The sequence below is a fragment of the Pongo pygmaeus genome, chromosome 12 (genome assembly GCF_028885625.2).
Source record: "Pongo pygmaeus isolate AG05252 chromosome 12, NHGRI_mPonPyg2-v2.0_pri, whole genome shotgun sequence".
Lineage (NCBI taxonomy): Eukaryota > Metazoa > Chordata > Mammalia > Primates > Hominidae > Pongo > Pongo pygmaeus.
The window spans coordinates 85,006,032-85,028,531 of NC_072385.2; the positions used below are offsets into that span (position 1 = coordinate 85,006,032).

The following is a 22,500-nucleotide window of genomic DNA, read 5'->3' on the forward strand; positions in this document are numbered from 1 at the left end:
CTCCCAAGTTCAAGACAGGCCTGGGCAACATGGCAAAACCCTGTCTCTACAAAAAATACAAAAATTAGCCGGGCATGGTAGTACATGCCTGTAATCCCAACTACTTGGGAGGCTGAGGCATGAGGATCTCTTGAACCTGGGAAGTGGAGGTTGCAGTAAGCCAAGATAGTACCACTGCACTCCAGCCTGGGTGATAGAGCCAGACCTTGTCTCAAAAAAAAAGAGAAGGGGAGGAGAAAGGGAGGGGAGGAAAAAGGGAAGGGAGGAGAGAGGAGAGGAGAGGAGAGGAGGAAAAGAAGGAGGGAGAGAGGGAGGGAAGAAAGAACTACAGCATGCTAACAAAAATACCTGAGAAATTCTCAAAGTATACTGACTTAGAAATTTCTCTACCTACAAAAGAGCTTAGAAATGACATTTGCCAAGAGACTGTCTTTATAAGAACTTAAGAAACTTAGAGTATTTTGTTATAAAAATGCAATAGGAAATGTTTACCTTGGACATAATAAAGAGGTTCCTGAAAGTAAAAGTAGTATGATATCAAAGCCAAGTCTCAGGTAAACTCTCCTGACTTACAGGGCTTAAAGAATAATTTTCTTTTTTAAAATGAACTAGTGTCTCACCCTATCTTTACTACACAGGTTAAAAATGTAGGTAGTGAAATCACTTTAGTGGGTTAACACCATCAATTTTTTTAATGAAACAAAACAGAATCAAATAGATGATGTTGGGAAGGCTAAAGGCAGCATGATTTTGTGAAACTTTTGTTTCATTTGTGTTATGTGTGTCAGTAGACATGCAAATATATACTGAGTTGTTAAATTGTATTTCTTAGTGTAGATTCTGGCCAAAAAATGTTAAAGTCACTGTTCAGATGACTTCTCAAGAACTAGGATTTTTCCTAGCATTATCTGAGACCAATAAAAAGGTAACAGATCCAAAATAATTTGGTGATCTCTTAATTCTCTCTGTAGTCACCAATGAAAGTACGTAATTGGTTTATGTTAGCATGCAAGGAAAATTATTATTATTGTTTTGTGATAAGCGTACATTTAAATTGATTTTCTGCATTTTTAAAAGATGAGAGGCATGAGGGCAAGCAGAGACACAAATGGAACAACCATGACTTATTCTTTAATGATAAAGTATACTACACAAATAAAGAGGCCCAATATAATAACAGTATTTGTAATATGCCATTTAAAAAATCACTAAAGTAAAATGAGATTTTAAAGTTCACAGTGAAAAAGAGGAAAAGAACTTTAGAAACAATATTATTGCCTCCCCCAGGCACTTGAACCAACACATTAATTCCCAGTTCCCAGGTGTGTACACCTTATCAATAAATTCAGCCCTTAATTTGCAATAAAATTTGCCTGGGGAAAATACAGAATGACTGGGTGGGCCTGAAAGAAAACAAGAAAGTACACTCCTCAGCCCTGGAGTGGGTACATTTCAGAGACAGATGCAAAGGGCTCTCTTTTTGCTTTCCATGTAGAGAATACAGACATTTCATGGAAGGCAACACCCTTGAAAAGAACCCACAGCTCCTGGGAGTTCTCAAGATCCAGAGAAGGATCTAGAATAGCACTGGTAATAAGGAAAAGGTCAATCACTCTAAGGAGGAACAGGGCTTAGTGGGAGAATACAGTTAGGCGACCAGCCCACTCACTAGTGCTAACTGAATCCTCATGCAGCTGCCTACTTTAGGCCGGAGACAATACCCCATCCACGTTGCCCAGGGCCCAGAGGAGATCCATCTAGATTTCGAGAGATATACCAATAGCTGAGCCTCCTGGGTAGGACAGAAAAGTGTTGGAAAAAAATTAAACTCCCCAATAGGGTTGCTTTCCAAAAAGATATGGGGAATTTGCCCTGTAACCAGTCAGATCCAGGCATCAAATCCTTAAGGAGCTTTAATAGGCCATAACCTACTCATCCCTGCACTGCTTTTTGTGTGACAGTTACTGTCCTTAAAAACACCATTCAGGGATAAAAACAGAGCTCCTAGACTTACAGACCACATGTGCCCCACCTGTTAAGAGCAGCAGAGTGATGGGGAAAATGTTTCTTTGAGAGATGTGAATCTACTAAGGAAAAGAGTATTATAGAATAACTTATCGGAATATTAATTTGCTTTGGTTTTTATTGCCACAGGAAAATAAGGGCTATTTATCTGATGTTTTGTTTTCTCTCTGTGATTTCAAGACAGTTATCCAGTCCCCCGTATCTCAAATGAGACTGCCAAAGCAGAAGTTCCTGAAGAGAACATCTCTTCTTGCCTTTTGTTTTAGAAAGCCTAAAATCAATGAAGGAGACTCCTGTTAAGAAAGAGAGTGAGGTACTGCCTTGGAAGGGGAAAGCATTTGCAAAGAGTTCTTCCACTGCACGAAAAACAGAAAAAGTAGGAAGACAGAAAAAAAAACCCCACCATGATTAGGAAAAATACAGAAGTAGGAAATTTCAAGAAGTAGAACAGGAACCTAACCTACTTCCTCACAGTTCCCCAAAAACATAAAGAAGAATGGCCTAGCCAAATGATAAGTCCAGAGCGGCTGATCCTTAGCTACAGGGATCTTAGCCTCAGCAAAGATTTTCATGTTCAAATAATAGTATAGGCATCTGCCTCCAAGGGACTATCTGGGCTTAAACAATCAACATATTTCCAGTGATCAATACAGAATTAAAACCCAAAGACGCCTTCTTGAATATCCCACTACTTGAAAGACTCCCAAGGACGTTCTATAACATGGTTTGGTGAGAGGTGGGAGGAATGCTGATCCCAATCTAATAACTGATACTGACTTTACCATGAAGGGGAACTGAAGTGTGATTTAAATTTTACTTCAAGAAAAAAGAAATGTGATACTTCTTCATGTTCCATGATGCATCTATGCTTTGTAGTGGTATAGAATGAGAGTTTTAAAAAACCCTGTTAAGACATAAAACAAAATACATATAAAATTGTGTATTTGTATCTGCATCTGAATTATAATTTTATTAAATTCCATACAGTAAACTAAAAATTTGAACAGCTCTTTGCTGGACTATATTTAAAATAAAAATGAATTCACAATATGCAATATAGTCCAACTGATGTTCACAAAATAGATGTACTAAGCTCACAAGGTTTACCACTCTGCATCACCAATGGCTTTTGCAAATACATAGTCTCTCCCTCCAAAACACATAACACCATCTTTCAAATAGAATTTCCATTTGTTCTTGCTTCGATGAATCTGGAGGGAGAAAAGTAGTTTACATTAATTAATTTTACAAGTTAAAGGATCACCTGCATTTCTTTGCTACAGTAATGGGATTATTCTCACCCTAAATGTGAGTGCCTTAAAACTAAAACCTCCTCAAGATAGTTTATTTATTCCATAAACATTTGAGTTCCTATGTGTTAGACACTGTTTTAGGCCTTGGAAATATATTAGTTTAAGATACATATATTTCTATACTGTATATATTATATATAAAAACACACATCCTGTATATGTAAAACCAAAAAAAATCCCTGCCTTTTAAGAGTTTACCTTTTAATAGGGAAGGACAGAAACCTAATACATAAGTAAATTATATATAATATTAAGCTGTCATTTGAGGTGACACTTGAGCAAAAACTTAAAGAAGGTAAGGAATAAAGCCAGGCAGATATTGACTCAGGAGCATTCCATATAAAAGGAATAGAAGTGAACAGTCTTAAAGAGGGGTATGCCTGGATTGTTCAAGAACAGCAAAGAGTTCAGTATGTCTGCAAAGGAATAAACAGGGAAGATGTAGCCAATATTATCAGAAGTGAAAAAGTGATACTTCATCATGAGGAAGAAAGTCTCAATAAAGCACTGAACAAGGTCAGAATATACAGCTTATAATCTGTTAGACTCTGCTGGCTGTTTTCTAGATTCCGTAAATCAGCCTAGACACAGACAAAATAAAAAATAAGAAATTTTACTACTTCAAGAGGTAACAAGCCATAAAATCATTGCTACCTCTAAGTGAACTGCAAGTGACTATTTAAAAGCCCTAGGAATATATGATCTGAGATCAAGAGTAAAATTTAAACCTAGTTGTTGGCTACAAATAGTCAAATCCAGGAACAAAGGCTGTGACTGGTATTCAGATGCATTTTGTGAAGCATAAGAAAACACACAGGATAAACCCCTATTTTTGTGGGGGGGTTTTAAAGTCCTAATAAATTTTTTCTGAGTTTTATTCCCAAATTGTCTTGCACAGGCACTTGCACATGTCTTAAAAATCTCTCAGGAATACAACAGTGACAACAAAAATCCCAAACTCAGCACAGGTAATAAAATATAACCAGAATTAGGAGAACAACAGAAGCAACAACTCATTGTGGTACCTTTATCTAGTGACTATATTTTTTCTAGATATACAACAATAGTTCAATGTTAGGAATTTATTAATAAAAAAATCATATTACTTGAGTTACTGACAAATCATATAATCACCTCTAATTGTGTTGAAAAAGTATTTAATAAAATTATTGTATTTTAGATTTTTTAAAACTCAAGAAAAAAATATTTAAGGACTATTACACACACACACACACACCCATCTCAGCCCAAAAGCCAGTGACACACTTAGTGGGAAAAACTCTGAAAGCATTCTCACTTAAGTCAGGACACAGACAAGGATATCCACTATTACCCAACTTCTTAAACACTCTAAAGGTACTAGCCAATGCAATTAGAAAAGAAAAAATAAGTAGCAATATAAAAATTGAGAATAGATTTATAAATACAGTGACTGCATATCTCAAAAATCCAAAATAATCAATGAAAAATTACTAAGAATATTGATATAAAATTAATATACAGGAATAATTCATAGCCTTCATGCATAGAATCAACAGAAGATATTCTAGAGGAATAAGCCAATTAATACCACAACCAAAGAGATAAATAGGAATAAACTGAAGAAATACTTGGCCTACTGGTAGCATTCAACACTCACTCCTCTCTGAAATATTCTCCTCACTTGGCTTCTAAAACCCCCTGGTTTTCCACTCTCTGGCCACTCCTTAGTTTCCTTTACTGAATCCTCCTTATATCTCTTACCTCTCAATTTTAAAGTATACCAGGATTCTTATTTTTGCTTATATTCACTTTTGGTGATCCCAGTCTCATGACTTTAAACACCATTTATATGCTGTTGACTCCAAAAATTTATGTCTAGCTCACACCTCTCCCTTAAATCACAGATTCTCATTCAACTGCTTCAGCATCTCCTCCTGAATGTCAAGTAGATATCTGAAGCAAGTTTAAAACTATGACACTTATACTCTCTTCCCCAAACCTCACAATCTTCCCCATCTCACTGGGAAATGACCATTCTTCTAAGAGCTCAAGTCAAAAATCTTAGAGGTATTCTTTATGCTTGCTACTTACATCCCATATCCAGATCCATCAGTAAGTGTTAGTTCTACCTACAAAACATATTCATATTCCAAAAACTTCTACCACTTCCACTACTGTTACTCTTATCTCAGCCATCATCTTCTCTTGCCCAGATCAAAACAATAGCCTCATAACTAGTTCCTGTTTTCACCCTTGTTCCCTGACAACACCCACTTCAGTCTACTATAAACAGGGTACCCAGAGTGTCTGCTAAAAACATAAATCAGATGTCATTTCTCTTCTCAAAACTCTCCAATGACTTCCCATCCAAAAACTAAAGTCCTTACAATGGACTACAAGATCCTTCATTTTTCCTCACTTACTGCTCTGGCCTCTGCACTGTTCCCTGAACACACGGGCATACTCCTACCTCAGGACTTTTGTATTTCTTGTTCCTTCTGTCTAAAATGCTTACACTCTAATATCCTCACAGTTCATTCCCTTATCTCCTTCTGATCTTTACCCTATTACATTCTCAATAAGGCCCCCCTAGACACTCCATCTAAAATTGCAATCTATTCCTCCCCAGCATCATTAAAATAACAAATTTTATTAATTTAATGTGATCTCAATGAAAATACCAACAGGGTTTTATTTTGAACCAGACAAGTTGATTCTCGAATTAATATGAAAAATGAACAAGAATATCTAGGAAAACTCTGCAAAAAAATTAGTAAAGAATTACTAGCCTTACCAGATATTAAAAATCTTAATAATTAAATCAGAGTAGCATAGGTCTATGGACAGACAAACCAATGGAACAAAACAGAAAATCAATAAGTAGACCCAAATACATTTAGAAATGCAGTAGCAGATGATGAATCATTTCTTAACATTACGGACAAAATAGATTTCTTTAAAAATGTTAGGAAGATTGAGTAGCCACGTGGAAAAAAAAAAAAGTTGAAACCATATGTTACATTATAATCCAAGACAAACACTAAATGAATCAAGACTTGAATATATAGATATAGATATAGATATAGATATAGATATAGATGATATAGATATAGATATATAGATATATATGAAATACTCAAAGAAAACATGAGCTTCCCTTTAAAACTCTGAGGTAAGAAAGAACTTTTTATTCATGGCTCAAAATTCAGAAGACATAAAATTAAAGATTGACAGATTCAAAATCTACACATTAAAAAGAAAAAGCAGTGAAAATAACTGAGTAAAAAGTACTTCTGTGTATAACAAAAAGCTCATCTTCTCCAAAATAATACTGAGCTCTTAGAGTTCACTAAATATAAGACCAAATAATCCAATTTTTCAAAAAGACAAAGATTATGAACAAACAGTTCACAAAATGTAAATACAAAAGGCCCTTTAACATATGGAAAGTTAAAAATTCCAACAAGGTGTCACTTTTCATCTTTCACAATGGCAAAATGCTCTTAGAGAGCATTTTGGGAATACCTAACCACATACATTTGCCCTTTGACCCAGAATCCCATTTCTGGGGATTTAATAGATATATCTGCACACATTATGAAAATGTCTTATGTACATAGTAATTCAAATCAAAAGACTGAAAAATCACAAATATCCATCAGTAGAGGATTGGTTAAATGAATTTTAGTAATCCTACGAAAGGATATTATGCAGCCATTAAAATATCATCACAAAGAAAGCCTCCTTATATGGGAAGATCTGACAGATACGTTGTTTAAAGAAAAAAAGCAAGGTACAGAATATAGTGTTATTTATTCTATCTTTTGTATTTGCATTTGAATAAAGAAATTCTGTGAAAACTAATGTAACTACTTATTTGCATTCAAAACAGGAAAAGGAGCTACTAATAGAAAGCACAAATGGTGAAGGAATGTGAACCAGACTTTTTGTTGTATACCTTTTTACAGTATTTCGATTTTTTAACCATGTGTATGCACTATCTATTCAAAGGAAATGTACATATATATAGACAATTATATAGAGAGATATATAGATATATATAAAAAGACTATATATATACACATATACACATATCTCTCTCTGTATATATAAAGAAACCATGCTACACACCTAGAAATTAATCATTGTGTAGCATCTAAGGGATAAAGTCAGCTATAAGCAAGTCTGCTAAACTGTCAAATGAAGATATAGGATATTCAAATGGTTTCACATTCCACTATAAATAGGGTCCTATTTGTAGCACAGAACACCTCCATCTGTAGTAAAAGGTTTCATTTCGCGATTAATTTTCCCTATAATGTCTTTATTATTTAAATTTTTATATTAATTTTAGGCATTCTCTAGGCCTCTGAAACAAAATATCTATACCATTTAACTAATTCTCACCCAGTATGTAAACCAGTGGCCTTCATTTAGCCCTTTTCCACTGTACATGTTTATATTTTCAAAGTTTCCCCCCAATTGTTAACCTCTAAATTTTAAAGATAAATTCCATCTGTTAATCAAATCCAAATAAAATATACTAAAGAAACCAAACAGTGCTTCTCAAAATTTAATGACCATACAAATCATTCTAGAGTCTTGTTAAAATGTACATTCTTATCCCGTACTCTGGAGTGGGACTCAGGATTCTACATTTGTAATACTTTCCCAGAGGAACTTATACTACCTGCGTTTAAAACAAGCTGAGTAAGTTAGCAGAGTGGCGTAGCAAAAGCGTGCTGAGCCCATAAAACACACTGAATTAGTAAAGCTCTAAAAAGGACTACTGAAAGTTATTTCAATTAACTTGAGTTGGGTTACATTCAATACTATTTGAAACAAATCAACCAGTGACCAGCACTGGAAAGTTTTTCTTTCATAAAGATTCACTATAACAGTGTTCCTCACCCCACTTTGACCTTATAGATACATTCTTTTGGCTATCTTCTGACTACATCACTCCCCTTTTAAAATGTTTCCGTGGTTCCCCAATGCCCTGCTTTCCATTAATTTTTTACCACTGTTCTTAAAATATTCACTAAGTAGAAGTGTTCTCAGATACTAGATTTGTTAGCAGTGTATATTTAATATCACCTCTATCTATTCCATAAGGTTATTATAAGAAACAAAAGATAATATATGAGAAAACACTGAAAAAACACAAAGTACTACATAATTAATTACAAGCTATCTCCCACACTGCAGCAAACAAAGGATACCACATCCATAATGGTCTAGAAAATTCTTCATGAGACTTTATGGAATGTATATATAATTAAGTACCTTATAATGTTTTTTTATAGAAGGCAATATATTGTTTATAAGAAACTAAAACAAGTTTCAAACTAAGAACTGTTCCTTTTCTATCCCCTATACCTTCTTATGTTTATATTTTTATTCAGCATCTAAATTGCTGTTTTCTATTCGTATAAAATGTTATAGTGGAGAAAGTGACCTTATTTTCAGAGAAAAAGATTTCTTTTTACAGCAATTCAAAACATTATTCTTTGTTTCCCCCCCAAATATATTCAAACTGTGACTGGAAAAAAGGCTAAATATGTAAATATGCATTAGTTATCAGGGAAACACAAATCAAAATCGCAATGATATACCATTTCACACTCATTAGAATGGTTAGAATGAGAAAGTCGGATCATGGCCAGTGCTGGCCAGGATGTGGAGAAATTGAAACCCTGAAACACTGCTAATAAGAATGTAAAATAGTACAGCCACTTTGGAAAATAGTCTAGTAGTTCCTTAAACTGTTACCACATGACCCAGGAATTCAACTCCTGAGTATATGCCAAGACAGATGAAAACATATGTCCATGCAAAAACTTGTACCCAAATGTTCATAGAGGCATTATTCATAGCAGCAAAAAGGTATCTATGGGGTTCAGAACACATTACCCCACATGTGTTCTGGCATCCTGACATTTGAAAAAATGGCAGAAGCAGGAAAGTCTTTCTGACCTTGCCCTCACCCTTCTCCCCTGAACCAGGCCATAAAAGAATTATCTGACCTTCCTTTAAAGTAAGTCATAAAACCTTTATTACAAAGGTCCCTACCCTATACACAAAGGAAAGTAAGTATCCTTATCTCTGAAGACACAGAGACACAAAAATCTGAACAAACAGGCCTTACTAAGTTTCCTCCAGTTTATTGTCATTAGATCATATCCTTTTTTCCTCCTATCATACTTCGGTATGACTGTCCAGAAAAATAGTTTTCCCTGTTTCTTTGGGTCTTCCATTTCTAAAGATTCCTGTGTCGGCCGGGCGCGGTGGCTCACACCTGTAATCCCAGCACTTCCGAGGCGGGTGGATCACGAGGTCAGATCGAGACCGTCCTGGCTAACACGGTGAAACCCCATCTCTACAAAAAATACAAAAAATTATCCGGGCGTGGTGGCAGGCGCCTGTAGTCCCAGCTATTTGGGAGGCTGAGGCAGGAAGATCCTTTGAACCCGGGAGGCGGAGCTTGCAGTGAGCCAAGATCACGCCACTGCACTCCAGCCTGGGTGACAGAGCCAGACTCCATCTCAAAAAAAAAAAAAAAAAAAGTTTCCTGTGTCAGTAAAATGTACATTAAAATAAATTTGAATGATTTTCTCTTGTTAATCTGTCTTTTTTATAGGTGCCTCAACCAGGGAAATAGCAATGGGTAAGGAAAAGGTATTACTTTTTTCTCCCCTACAGTGGAAACAACCCAAATGTCCCTCAACAGACAAATGGAAAAAGAAAATGTGGTATATCCATTCAATAGATTATTATTCAGCAATTTTTTTAAAAAACGAAGACCTGATATATGTTACAACATGGATGACTCTTGAAAACACTGTGCTAAGTGAAAGAAGCCAGTAACAAAAGACCACATATTATATAATTTCCTTCATATGAAATTCCAGAATAGGAAAATCCATAGAAATAGAGAGTAGATCAGTGGTTTCTTAGGCCTAGGGGCTTGGAGTAGGGAAAACGGGGAGAATACTGCACTAAGAAATAAAAAGTATGGGGTTTCTTTTTGAGGTGATAAAACGGTTCTAAAATTGACTGTGATAATTGTTATACATATCTATGAATATACTAAACAAACCATTGAATTGTATACTTTAAATAGGTGAATTGTATACTATGTTCATTATATCTCAAAGCCACTTTAAGAATATAAATATTCATGAATTAAGGACAAAAACTCCCATTTGACTACATAATCACAGCTGTAATGTTTTTTAAAAAGCAGTATTATTTTTAGTTGCTAGAGTTAAACTGCTACTAACATAATCTCTAGGCTGGAAACCTGAGAGACACCTTCAACTAATGACCAAGTCCCACCGATTCTTCCATCATAACCTCTGACTTTTCCATGTTCTTACACTGCCATCCTCCATCTGGGCTCTGGGCACTTCACGTCTGCCCTACCCACTTTTACCACTTGCTTTTTCCAAATCAAACACATCTGGCTTTTAAACCCAATTACAATTTTCTCAATAACCTTCTCAGAAGGCTAATGTCCCTCAGACCAAGTTCAGATTTTTCCTACTAGCATTCAGGATATTCTAATCTGCTTCCTATTCTGTCTCCCAACCAGCTTCACTTCCTATACTATACATCCAATAAGAGAACACTTTGTTCAAGCCAGAGCTATCTCTTCAGTGTCCCTTGTACATACTACATCCATTCATTTCTCTGCTTTTTATTGGGCTATTCTATCTGATGCTTATTCTCCATATTTACCTGTATCCTACAAATCATTCAAGACCCATTTCAAAACCCCACATCACCCATGAAGGATTTGTGGGGAACTCCAACTACAAATGATTTCTTACATTTCCTAGCCACTTCTAGGGCTTACTATCTGTGCTTCATATCTTAGCATTTGATTTACGTGCCACTCATCTTAGCATTTGATTTACGTTCCACATATTTTAGCATTTGATTTACCTGTCACATATTTTAGCTGTTGATTTACCTAACATCTCATTGTATGTCTTTCTAGTTTTCCAAAAGCAACATCTTGTTTCAATAAGATCATCACTTCCTTAAGGACTCTCACTTTTTCTGGTATCACTGAGATCACATAGCACAGTGCTAGACCCAAAATACACACTCAGAATTTCCAGAATTAAACTGCTGTTTTGATTAATTGTGAAGTGTAACTCTTCATCTTATTTCCCATCATTTTACATACCTTTCTACTATAAATGCAGTTAATAAACCCAAAGTCCAAAAGGTAAATACAATACCTTATCATACTGACAGACAATTACATTATCCGTGTCAAACAGGTCTGGCACATCCTGTTCACTAACATCATCTCCAGAATTTAAAGGGTCCTAAAGATGAAAGATGATCACATTAAGGAATTTTATGATGCTTTAAATTTTTTAAAGATAAAGAGACATATAGAAATAAAGGAACTTGGCTGGGCGCAGTGGCTCATTCCTATAATCCCAGCACTATGGGAGGCCTAGGCAGGCAGATTGCTTGAGGCCAGGAGTTCAACACTTACTTGGGCAACATGGTGAAATCCCATCTCTACTGAAAATACAAAAAATTAATTTGGCATGGTGGCACACACCTGTAATCCCAGCTACTCGGGAGAGTAAGGCAGGAGAATCATCTGAGCCCAGTAAGTTGACGCTGCAGTGAGCTGTGATCGCACCACTGCACTCAAGTCTGAGCGACAGAGCAAGACTCCATCTCAAAAACCAAACCAAAACAAAACAAAGAAATAAAGGAACCTAGAGCAGCAGAATATAATTGTACTAAAAGTCAAACAGCCTGGGTTTAAATCCCTGTTTGAGCCAGGTGCAGTGGCTCACGCTTGTCATCCCAGCACTTTGAAAGGCCAAGGCAGGAGAATCACTTGAGGCCAGAAGTTCAAGACCAGCCTGGCCAACATGGTGAAACCCCATTTCTACTAAAAATATAAATATTAGCTGGGCATGGTGGTGTGCCTGTAATCCTAGCTACTCAGGAGGCTGAGGCATAAGAATCATTTGAACCCAGGAGGGAGAGGTTGCAGTGAGTCAAGATCACACCACTGCACTCCAGCCTGGGCAACAGAGCAAGACCCTGTCTCCAAAAAATAAAAATAAAAAATAAATCCCTGTTTGGCCATTTAATAATTACAAGACTGACCTTAGGCAAGTTACTAAAACTCTCCATATCTCAGTTTCCTCATATCTAAAATCAGGATAGCAGTAAGAACCATAGGACTTTGGGACTATTAAGATAAGGCATTTAAGACTTAATATAATGCCTGGCACATATGTAAGGCTACCATAAATTATAGCTAATACTACTTACACACTTTTTAATAAGCATACTCTACCTGGATTTTATGACATTTACTAGAATTAGAGCAGATACTATATGTTTCTACCCAGGCTGCCTTCTTTAACAGCCACTCCCATTGCCTAGATCACCTACTACCTCTAGTTAAGACCAATACAGAAGCCCATTCCCAAATATTTATTATTGGTTTTAAATTACAGTTGAAGATTAAAAGTTTAAATCCAAGCATATAATAAGTCTTTTTTTTTTTTTTTTTTTTTAAAGAGTCTTGCTCTGTCGCCCAGGCTGGAATACAGTGGCGCTTCTTGGTTCACTACAACCTGTCTCCTGCAATTCTTTTGCCTCAGTCTCCTGAGTAGCTGGCTTTACAGGCATGCGCCACCATGCCCTGCTAATTTTTGTTTTATTAGTAAAGACAGGGTTTCACCACGTTGGCCCAAGCTGGCCTCGAACTCCAAACCTCAAATGATCCACCCGCCTCAGCCTCCTGAAGTGCTGGGATTACAGGTGTGAGCCACTGTGCCCGGCCCCAAATAAGTCTTATTTCAAAAGAGTAAAGAAAAGATTAATCTTGCTATTCCTTTTGGTTCCAAAGCATAATAAAGTAGAAATGTTATAAATTAATAAAGAAAGTCTCAGCTCAAAAGTCACCCTCACCTCTTCTACAATGTTTACTTGAGGGTCTTCATTATCACTACTGCTTGTGGCTGAATCCTCATTTGAAATACTGTCAGCTTCTTCTTCAAGTACCTTCAGATCTCCCCCATCAATAATCCCTAGAAATTCATTCTCATCTACATCTCTTGTACTTCCTATTTCTTCATTGGAAGATGTATCACCGCTTCCATCTACTTGAATTATTTCACCAATATCATCATCAGTAACCCGAATGCTTAAATCCACCTGAGAATTAGAATCCTAAAAAGAGAAACAAATACAATAAAGTTCAAGTCAAATAAGGTATATAAAGTATTGAATCCAAATTTAAAATTAACAGACATTCCACATATGATCAGTTCAAGCAAATTTCTGTCTTATGACATTAAAATCTAACTTTGAATTTTAGAATAAGCCTAGCATTTCTATGTAACATAGGAATAATTTTTTTAATTAGAAATAAAGTAACCCACTTACAATCATAGGGAGACAGCAAATGACTTCATTACTTTCAGGTAATATTTACCAGTTTTTATACATACCGTCTTAAATTTATATAGTACCTATTAGGATTTAACTATTTCATTTGACTTTAAACAATAATTCGATGAAATAGAAAAGACAAATGTCATTGTGCTTAATGGGTAAATAAAAATGTAAAGGATTACACTAAGTGAAATGAGCCAAACACAGAAGGACAAATCTTATATGATTCCACTTATATGAGGCACCTAGAATAAGCAAATTCATAGAAACAGAAAGTAAAATCGAGGTTACTAGGGGATACGAAGAGAGGAATGAAAAGTTATTGTTTAATGAGTACAGAGTTTCTGTCTGAGAAGATGAAAAAGTACTGGAAATAGAGAGTGGGGATGGTTGTATAACATTGTGAATGTACTCAGTACCACTGAAATGTACACCTAAAAATGGGTAAAATGGCAAATTTTTATGTTATAGATAATTCACCACAACAAAAGTAAAAAATATGTAAAGGAAATTTAGTAATCACCTCTGGTCACGTAGATGGCTATTATTTTATCATTACCTTCATCCAGCACAGTTAACAAATAAACCCCTCTGCTAAGTACTTTATAGGCATTTTCTAATTTATTTATTTTATTTTTTTATTTTTTATTTTTTTTTATTTTTTTTTTTGAGACGGAGTCTCGCTCTGTCACCCAGGCTGGAGTGCAGTGGCACATTCTCGGCTCACTGCAACCTCCACCTCCCGGGTTCACACCATTCTCCCGCCTCAGCCTCCCGAGTAGCTGGGACTACAGGCGCCCGCAACCACACCCGGCTAATTTTGTTTTTGTATTTTTAGTAGAGACAGGGTTCCACCGTGTTAGCCAGGATGATATAGATCTGCTGACCTCATGATCCGCCCGCCTCAGCCTCCCAAAGTGCTGAAATTACAAGCGTGAGCCACCGCGCTTCACTCTTCAATGTAGGCTTCTATATTGGTCATACCATACTACCCACCCCAACCCATTAGTTTGTCATAGACAGGACAAAGATCAATAAAATGTGAAGCTCCTTAAGATCAGGGGCTGTTTTATACGATTATATATGCTACAGAATCTATAGCAGTAGTTCTTAACCTCTTTGGAAAAGTCAGAGGCTCCTTGAAAACTTGGTGAAAGCTCCAGATGCTATAATGCTGGTTGTTTTGGAAATCCATACATATGTTGACACACATATTACATAAGCAACAGGTTACATTAGCTTTAAGACTGGAATATAGAAGTGTAGCCCAAGCAAATGGAAAGGATGACTTTCCATCCTTTACAATCAGAAATATAAAGTTTATACTAAGTGAAATAAGGCAAACACAGAAGGACAAATCTTATATGATTCCATTTATATGAGGTACCTAGAACAGGCAAATTCATAAAAACAGACAGTAAAATCAAGGTTACCAGGGGCTATTAAGAGGGGAATGAAGAGTGATACAGCACCCAAAGAGCCTTCATCATATCAGCCTGGAAAGTCTTGGGAATTTGCAGAGTCAAGAAGGCTCCTAACAGAAGCCAAGAAGTTTTACTAAGGTTTGAACAGATGCCCTTTATTCATATTTCTTCTGAGTTTGCAAGTCATGGGTGATGTTTAATACAATAATACATATCTCAATAACTTAAGATACAATTTTAATAATATGCCTATACTCAATTTATTTTTTGAGTGGACAACTGCCCTTCTAGGATTCAAACCCATATGAATATTATCAATAATGAACTCTCAAAAAAATATACCCAACAAATAATCCTGTGTAGAAAAATTCAAATTGACTAAAATTATGTAAGTTTACCTGTAATTAATTTTTACTACATTGGAAACAGATTTCCTTCACAGATGAAAATATAAGGAATATCACATGTATGCAAAAATTAATGGCTATGGGCTCAAAAATGAAAATAAGTCCAAATTACATAAATAAGATAAATTTGTATTCTGCTACGAATAAATTGAGAAATCTTAGAGGGCCCACTGCCCATAATGTAAAAGCTGAAAAGAATGCCACCACCACACTAACAATGAACAAAAGCTGGATAAATTACAAAATCACAACTTTTCTTGAAGCAGCCTGAAATCCAAGGAGGGACAGCCCTTACAGATGGGACATACAAACATATCTCTCTATAAGAAGAATAATGCCCATTTCCAACTATAAATACTATTTACCTCAGTCTCTCTTTATATATAAGATGTCTGACATTCAATCAAAAATAATGAGGCTGGGCATGGCCACTCATGCCTGTAATCCCAGCACTTTGGGATGCCAAAGCTGGCAGATCGCTTGAGCCCAGAAGTTCAGGACTAGTCTGGGAAACATAGCAAGATCCCATCTCTACAAAAAATACAAAACAAAAAAAATTAGTTGGGAGTGGTGGTGCATGCTGAAGAGGTGGAGGCAGGAAGATCACCTGAGCCCACGGAGGTTGAGGCTGCAGTGAGCTGTGATTGCACCACTGCACTCCAGCCTAAGTGACAGAGTGAGACTTCTCAAAAATAATAATACAAACAAAAAGCAACAAAAACCAACCATCACACTGCAAAGCAATCAAGAGAACCAGACTCTGAGATAGTTAGAAATGTCAGACTATGATTGATACACCAAATAATTTAGTGAAAAAAGTGGAAAAAAAATCCATGAACAAATAAAGAATTTCAGCACAGATAACAAGTTTGGGAAGTTAGGAAAAGAAAGAAAAAAGAAAAACAAGAATTTTAGCACAAAATTCTAACAATGAAAACCACAATATCAGAGTAAAAATTTCATCTGAAGGGGTCATCAGTAGAAGTGACACAGCAAAAAAGAATCAAAAGCATTCAGGAAAACAGAAAAAAGGAAGAACACAGACACACACACACACAAACACACACACACACACACACCCTGACAAGTTGATTAATAACTATATTGAATATAAATGCCTAAACATCTCATTTAAAAGATAGAGATTATCAGACTGGATTAAATTAGCAAGACCCAACCATACGCTGTCTGTCTGGAAGGCCAAGGTGGGCAGATCACAAGGTCAGGAGTTCAAGACCAGCCTGGTCAATATGGTGAAACCCCATCTCTACTAAAAATATTTTTAAAAAATTAGCTGGGCGTGGTGGAACATGCCTGTAATCCCAGCTCTTTGGGAGGCTGAGGCAGGTGAAATGCTTGAACCTGGAAGGCAGAGGTTGCAGTGAGCCGAGATCGCGCCACTGCACTCCAGCCTGGGCGACAGAGCGAGACACCATCTCAAAAAAAAAAAAGAAAGAAACTCACTTTAAATACAATGACACAGGTAGGTTAAAAGTAAATGAACAGAAAAAACACATACCATGCAAACACTAATCAAAATAAACCTGAAACTGCTATATTAATATCAGAAAATGTTAACTTCAGAAACAGAAATATTATCAGAGATAAATAACAAACATTAAATAATAATAAAGGGATCGATTGAAGATGACTATCCTAAATACTTATATACCTACAAAATAGCTTCAAAAATAAACTAAAAAGTAATAAAAGTAAAAAAATAGACAAATCTACAATTACAGGTGAAGACTTAAAATTCCTCTCTCAGTAGTCAATAGAAAAAGTGGACTGAAATTCAGTAAAGATATGGAAACCCTGGACAATGCAATCAACCAACTTGATCTAATTAATATATAGAGAATACCCCACCCAAAAATAGCCAAATAACTTCAAGAGCACATATCATGTTTGCCAAGATAAACCATATTCTGAAACATAAAACAAACCCTAACAAATTTAAAATATATAAAGTATATTCTCTGACCACAAAAGAATTACACTAGAAACCAGTAATAGAAAGATATCTGGAAAATCCCCCAAATATTGAAACGTTAAACAACACAATTCTAAACACCCAATGGTCAAAGACTAAATCATAAGACAAATTAGAAAATAATTTTAATTGAATGCAAATGAAAACATAATGTCCAAACTTTTGAGATGTACCCAAAGCAGTGCCTAGAGGGAAATTTATGCATTAAATTATTATATCAGAAAACAAGTATGTCTCAAATCAACGGCCTAATATCCCACCTTAAGAAACTAGAAAAAGAAGGCCAAAATAAGTCCAAAGTAAACAGAAGGGAGGAAATAATGAAAATTTTAAAAGGGAAAAAAAGTGAAATTAAAAACCAAAAAAAAAAAAAGAGAGATAAATCAGTAAGGTCAAAAGTTCATTCTTTGAAATTATCAATAAAATTGAAAAACCTGGGCAGGCAAGGTGGCTCACACCTGTAATCCCAGCACTTTAGGAGGCCAAGGCAGGCAGATCACTTGAGGCCAAGAGTTGGAGACCAGCCTGGCCAACATGGTGAAACCCAGTCTCTACTAAAAATACAAAAATTAGTCAGGTGCAGTGGCACACACCTGTAATCCCAGCTAGTCGGGAGGCTGAGGCACGAGAATCACTTGAACCCAGGAGGTGCAGGTTGCAGTGAGCCGAGATCACACCACCTGAACTCCAGCCTGAGCAACACGGTGAGACTCTGTCTCAATAAATAAATAAATAAATAAATAGAAAAACCTCTAGCACGACAGACAGAGAGAGAAAGAGTGAGAGAGAGACAGACAGAAGACACAAACAGTATTAAGAATTAAAGAAGGGATGTTACATAGATCCTAGAGGCATTAAAATAATATATTATCAACTTTCAATAAATTTTACAACTTAAGTAAAATGGATAAATCCATTGCAAGAAATTACCAAAATTTACTCAAGAAGAAACAGATAACCTAAAGAGACGTATCAGTTAAAGAAATTTAATTCCATTAAAAACCTTCCCACAAGGAAAAATTCTAAATTCAGAAAGCTAAAAACTCTATCAGAAAACAGAAGAGATACAGATACATAGCAATTCATTTTATGAAACTAATATTACCCTAATACCCAGCACAAAATAAGAAAACTACAGACCAGTACTCCTCATGAACACAGAAGCAAAAATCCACAACGAAATCTTAGCAAATTGAATCCAGCAATATATAAAATGAATAACACAACATGACTAAAGTTTATCCTGAGAATGCATTTGAAAGCTGAACATTCAAAAATCAATCAGTGTATCTCACCATATCAAAACATGAAAGAAGGAAACCCATTTATTTCAATAGAGGGGAAAATTGTTTAAATATCAACTCATGATTTAAAAAAAAAAAAACTACATTAAAGAAAACTTTTTCCATCTGATAAAGGATATCTACAAAAAAAAATTAAAACCATACAGCTAACATGGTACTTGATGAAAGATAGAATGCTTTCCCCTTAAAATCAGGAACAAGATTTCTGCTCTTGGCACTCTTATTTAATTTTGTACTGGAAGTCATAATCAGTGCAATAAGGCAAGAAAAAAAACACTCTGGGAAGAAATTTTTTTTTATTTATCAAAATAGATTATAGTCTACATAAAGCAACCCCAAAGGGTCTACAAAACAACTACTAAAATTATTAAGTGGCTTTAACAAGGTCACAGGATATTAGGTCAATTTACAAAATTCAACTGCTTATCTATAAAGTAGCAATAAACAATTAGAAATTGAAATTTAAAAACAATACCTTTAGACCAGGTGTGGTGGCTTATGCCTGTAATCTCAGCACTTTGGGAGGACAAGACAAAAGGATCGCTTGAGTTCAGGAGTTCAAGACCAACCTTATCTCTACTAAAAATTAGCCAGGTATGGCGGTGTGTGCCTATAGTCCCAGCTACTCAGGAGGCTGAGGCAGGAGAATCACTTGAGCCTGGGAGATCAGGGTTGCAGTGAGCTATGACCTGCCACTGCACTCCAGCCTGAGCAACACAGCAAGACCCTGTCTCAAAATATAAAAATAAAAATAATTTTTAAAATGTTTATTATATAGCATTTTATGTTTTAAATTATTTTCATAAAATACATTTTTACATTAGAGATCTCAGAATGGGAAAATAACAGTGTTCTACACTTTAATACTTCTAGGCAGATTGTTTTAGGACAAGTAAAATAAACATATTTGAAGGATTAAGTTTCAGTTTTGATTGACTGATTGAGATAGGGTCTCACTCTGTTGCCCAGGCTTAAATGCAGTGGCCCAATCTCAGTTTACTGCAGCCTCGACCTCCTGGGCTCAAGCGATCCTCCCACCTCAGCCTCCTGAGTAGCTGAAACTGCAAGAGGGCACCACCATGCCCAGCTAATTTTTTTTGTATTTTTTTGTATTGATGGGGTTTTGCAATGTTGCCTAGGCTGGTCTTGAACTCCTGGACTCAAGCAACCCTCCTTCCTCAGCCTCCCAAAGTACTGGGATTACAGGTATGAGCCACTGTGCCCAGCCAGGTTTCAGTTCAGAATGTGTAATATTTTAATCCATCTACAAGGGAGACCTCTTTCCTAAATAGAACTTCTCTCTTTTTTTAACTTTTACTTTAAGTTCAGGGGTATATGTACAGGTTTGTTATGTAGATAAACTATGTGTCACGGGGGTTTAGTTTACAGATAATTTCATCACCCAGGTAATAAGCATAGTACTCAATAGGTATTTTTTTGTGATCCTCTCCCTCCCCCTACACTCCACCCTCAATTATTCCCGTGTTCATTGTTCCCCTCCTAGTATCCACATGTTCTTGTTGTTTAGCTCCCACTTATAAGTGAGAACATGTGGTAGTTGGAAATAAATTTAAAAAATATGTACCTTTAAAGCATCAAGAGAAAAGCAACTCATCTATGTATAAGGAATCCCCAATAAGTGTTTTGGCAGATTCCTCAGCCAAAGTTTGAAGACCACAAGGTAGTGGGATGACATATTTAAAGTGTTTTTAAAAAAAAAGGTCAAGATTTCTGTATCTGGCAAAATTATCTTTCAACAATAAGGGAGGGAATTGCTTCCAGTCTCTCTCTGCCACTGCAAAACCCAGCTAGAGTAGTTCCTATTGCCATGGATCCCCTTGAACAAACTCTGCCTTACCATCCTTTAAAAAATGAAAGATAAATTAAGACATTCCTAGATAAAAACCAAGGGAATTCATAATAATTAGATTTTCCCTACAAGAAATATTAAAAGGAGTCCTTTAAATTAAAATGAATGGATGCTAGACAGCAACTTGAAGCTACACAAAATGTAAAATTATCTGGTAAAGTTAAATACATGGACAAATACAAAAATCAGTGTTAACATAATTTTAGTTTATAATTGATTTTATTCTTCTACATCATTTAAAAGATAAAAGCATTAAAAAACTATGTTAATGGGTAAATAATATATGAAGAAGTAATCTGTAACAACAATAAGACAGGGGAGGGCAAAGTTGTAAACGAGTAAACTTTTTGTATGTGATTGAATTTAAGTGAGTATCTGATTAAAACAGGTTATTATAAGCCTAAAATATTATATGTAATACCTGTGGTAACCACAAAGAAAATATCTATAGAATGTACACAAAGGAAATGAGAAGGGAAACCAAAAATTAATTAAACACAAAGGAAGGTAATAAAGGAGGAAATCACAGAAAACCTAAATACGTATAGAAAACGGCAAAATGGCAAGAGTTAGTTCTTTCCAATTAGTAATTACTTTAAATGCAAATGAATTAAACTCCCCAATCAAAAGACATAGTTTAGGAGAATGGATAAAAACAAGATCCAACTATATGCTCTCTATAAGAGACTAAAGATCCAGGATATGAATAGGTTGGAAGGGAAAAGATGGAAAAATAAATTCCATGCAAATGATAACCAATAGAGCTGCAGTGGCTACGTTACCACCAGAAAAAAAATGGATTTTAGGTGAAAACTGTTATTTAAAAAGGAAAAAATAATTTTTAATCACATAATGATAAAATAATCAATTTACCAAGACAATATAACAATTATAAATACATGTGCACCCAACATCAGAGCTCCCAAATATATGCAACAGGCCGGGTGCAGTGGCTCACGCTTGTAATCCCAGCACTTTGGTAAGCTGAGGCAGGCAGATTACTTGAGGTCAGGAGTTCGAGATCAACCTGGCCAATATGGTGAAACCCCGCCTCTACTAAAAGTACAAAAATTAGCCAGGAGGGGTGGTGGGCACCTGTAATCCCAGCTACTCAGAAGGCTGAGGCAGGAGAATCACCTGAACCCAAAGGCAGAGGTTGCAGTGAGCCGAGACTGTGCCACTGTACTCCAGCCCGGGCAACAGAGTGAAACTCTGTCTCAAAAAAAAAAAAAAAAAAAAGTTTGGGGATGCCGTGAAAACAATGGGGAGGGAAATGTATAAGTGCTTACATTTTAAAAGAGTAATCTCAAATTAACAGTTTAACTTTACATCTTAAAAAACTATAAAGGAAAGAACAAATCAAACCTAAAGCTAGCCGAATGAAATAAATAATAATGTTAGAGAAAAAGAAAACACAGAATGAGAAACAATAGAGAAAAATCAACAAAACCAAGAGTTGCTTCTTCAAAAACATCAATAAAACTGATAAACCTTTATAACTAGACTGATAAGAAGAAGAGAAGACTCAACTAAAATTATCAATGAGGGTCGGCCACAGTGGCTCACACCTGTAATCACAACACTCTGAGAGGCCAAGGCAGGTGGATCACTTGAGGCCAGGAGTTAGAGACCAGCCTGGCCAGCATGGCAAAACCCCAACTCTACTAAAAATACAAAAATTAGCTGGGCATAGTGGAGCACACCTGCAATCCCAGCTTCTCAGAAAGCTGAGGCAC

The 22,500-nt window shown here is 35.8% G+C and overlaps 1 protein-coding gene across 1 annotated transcript in view; it reads right to left on the reverse strand.

The window, feature by feature from the left end:
• Positions 1-1,110: 1,110 nt before the first annotated feature.
• Positions 1,111-22,500, reverse strand: part of GTF2A1L (general transcription factor IIA subunit 1 like) — a 64,520-nt gene continuing 43,130 nt past the window's right edge. Inside the window, exons 7-9 of the mRNA XM_054474741.1 lie at positions 13,281-13,541; positions 11,570-11,659; positions 1,111-3,236 (exon numbers count right to left, since the gene is read on the reverse strand). Coding sequence (XP_054330716.1) covers positions 3,129-3,236; positions 11,570-11,659; positions 13,281-13,541 — 459 coding nt within the window. The 3' untranslated portion in view covers positions 1,111-3,128. The remainder of the gene's footprint in view (positions 3,237-11,569; positions 11,660-13,280; positions 13,542-22,500) is intronic.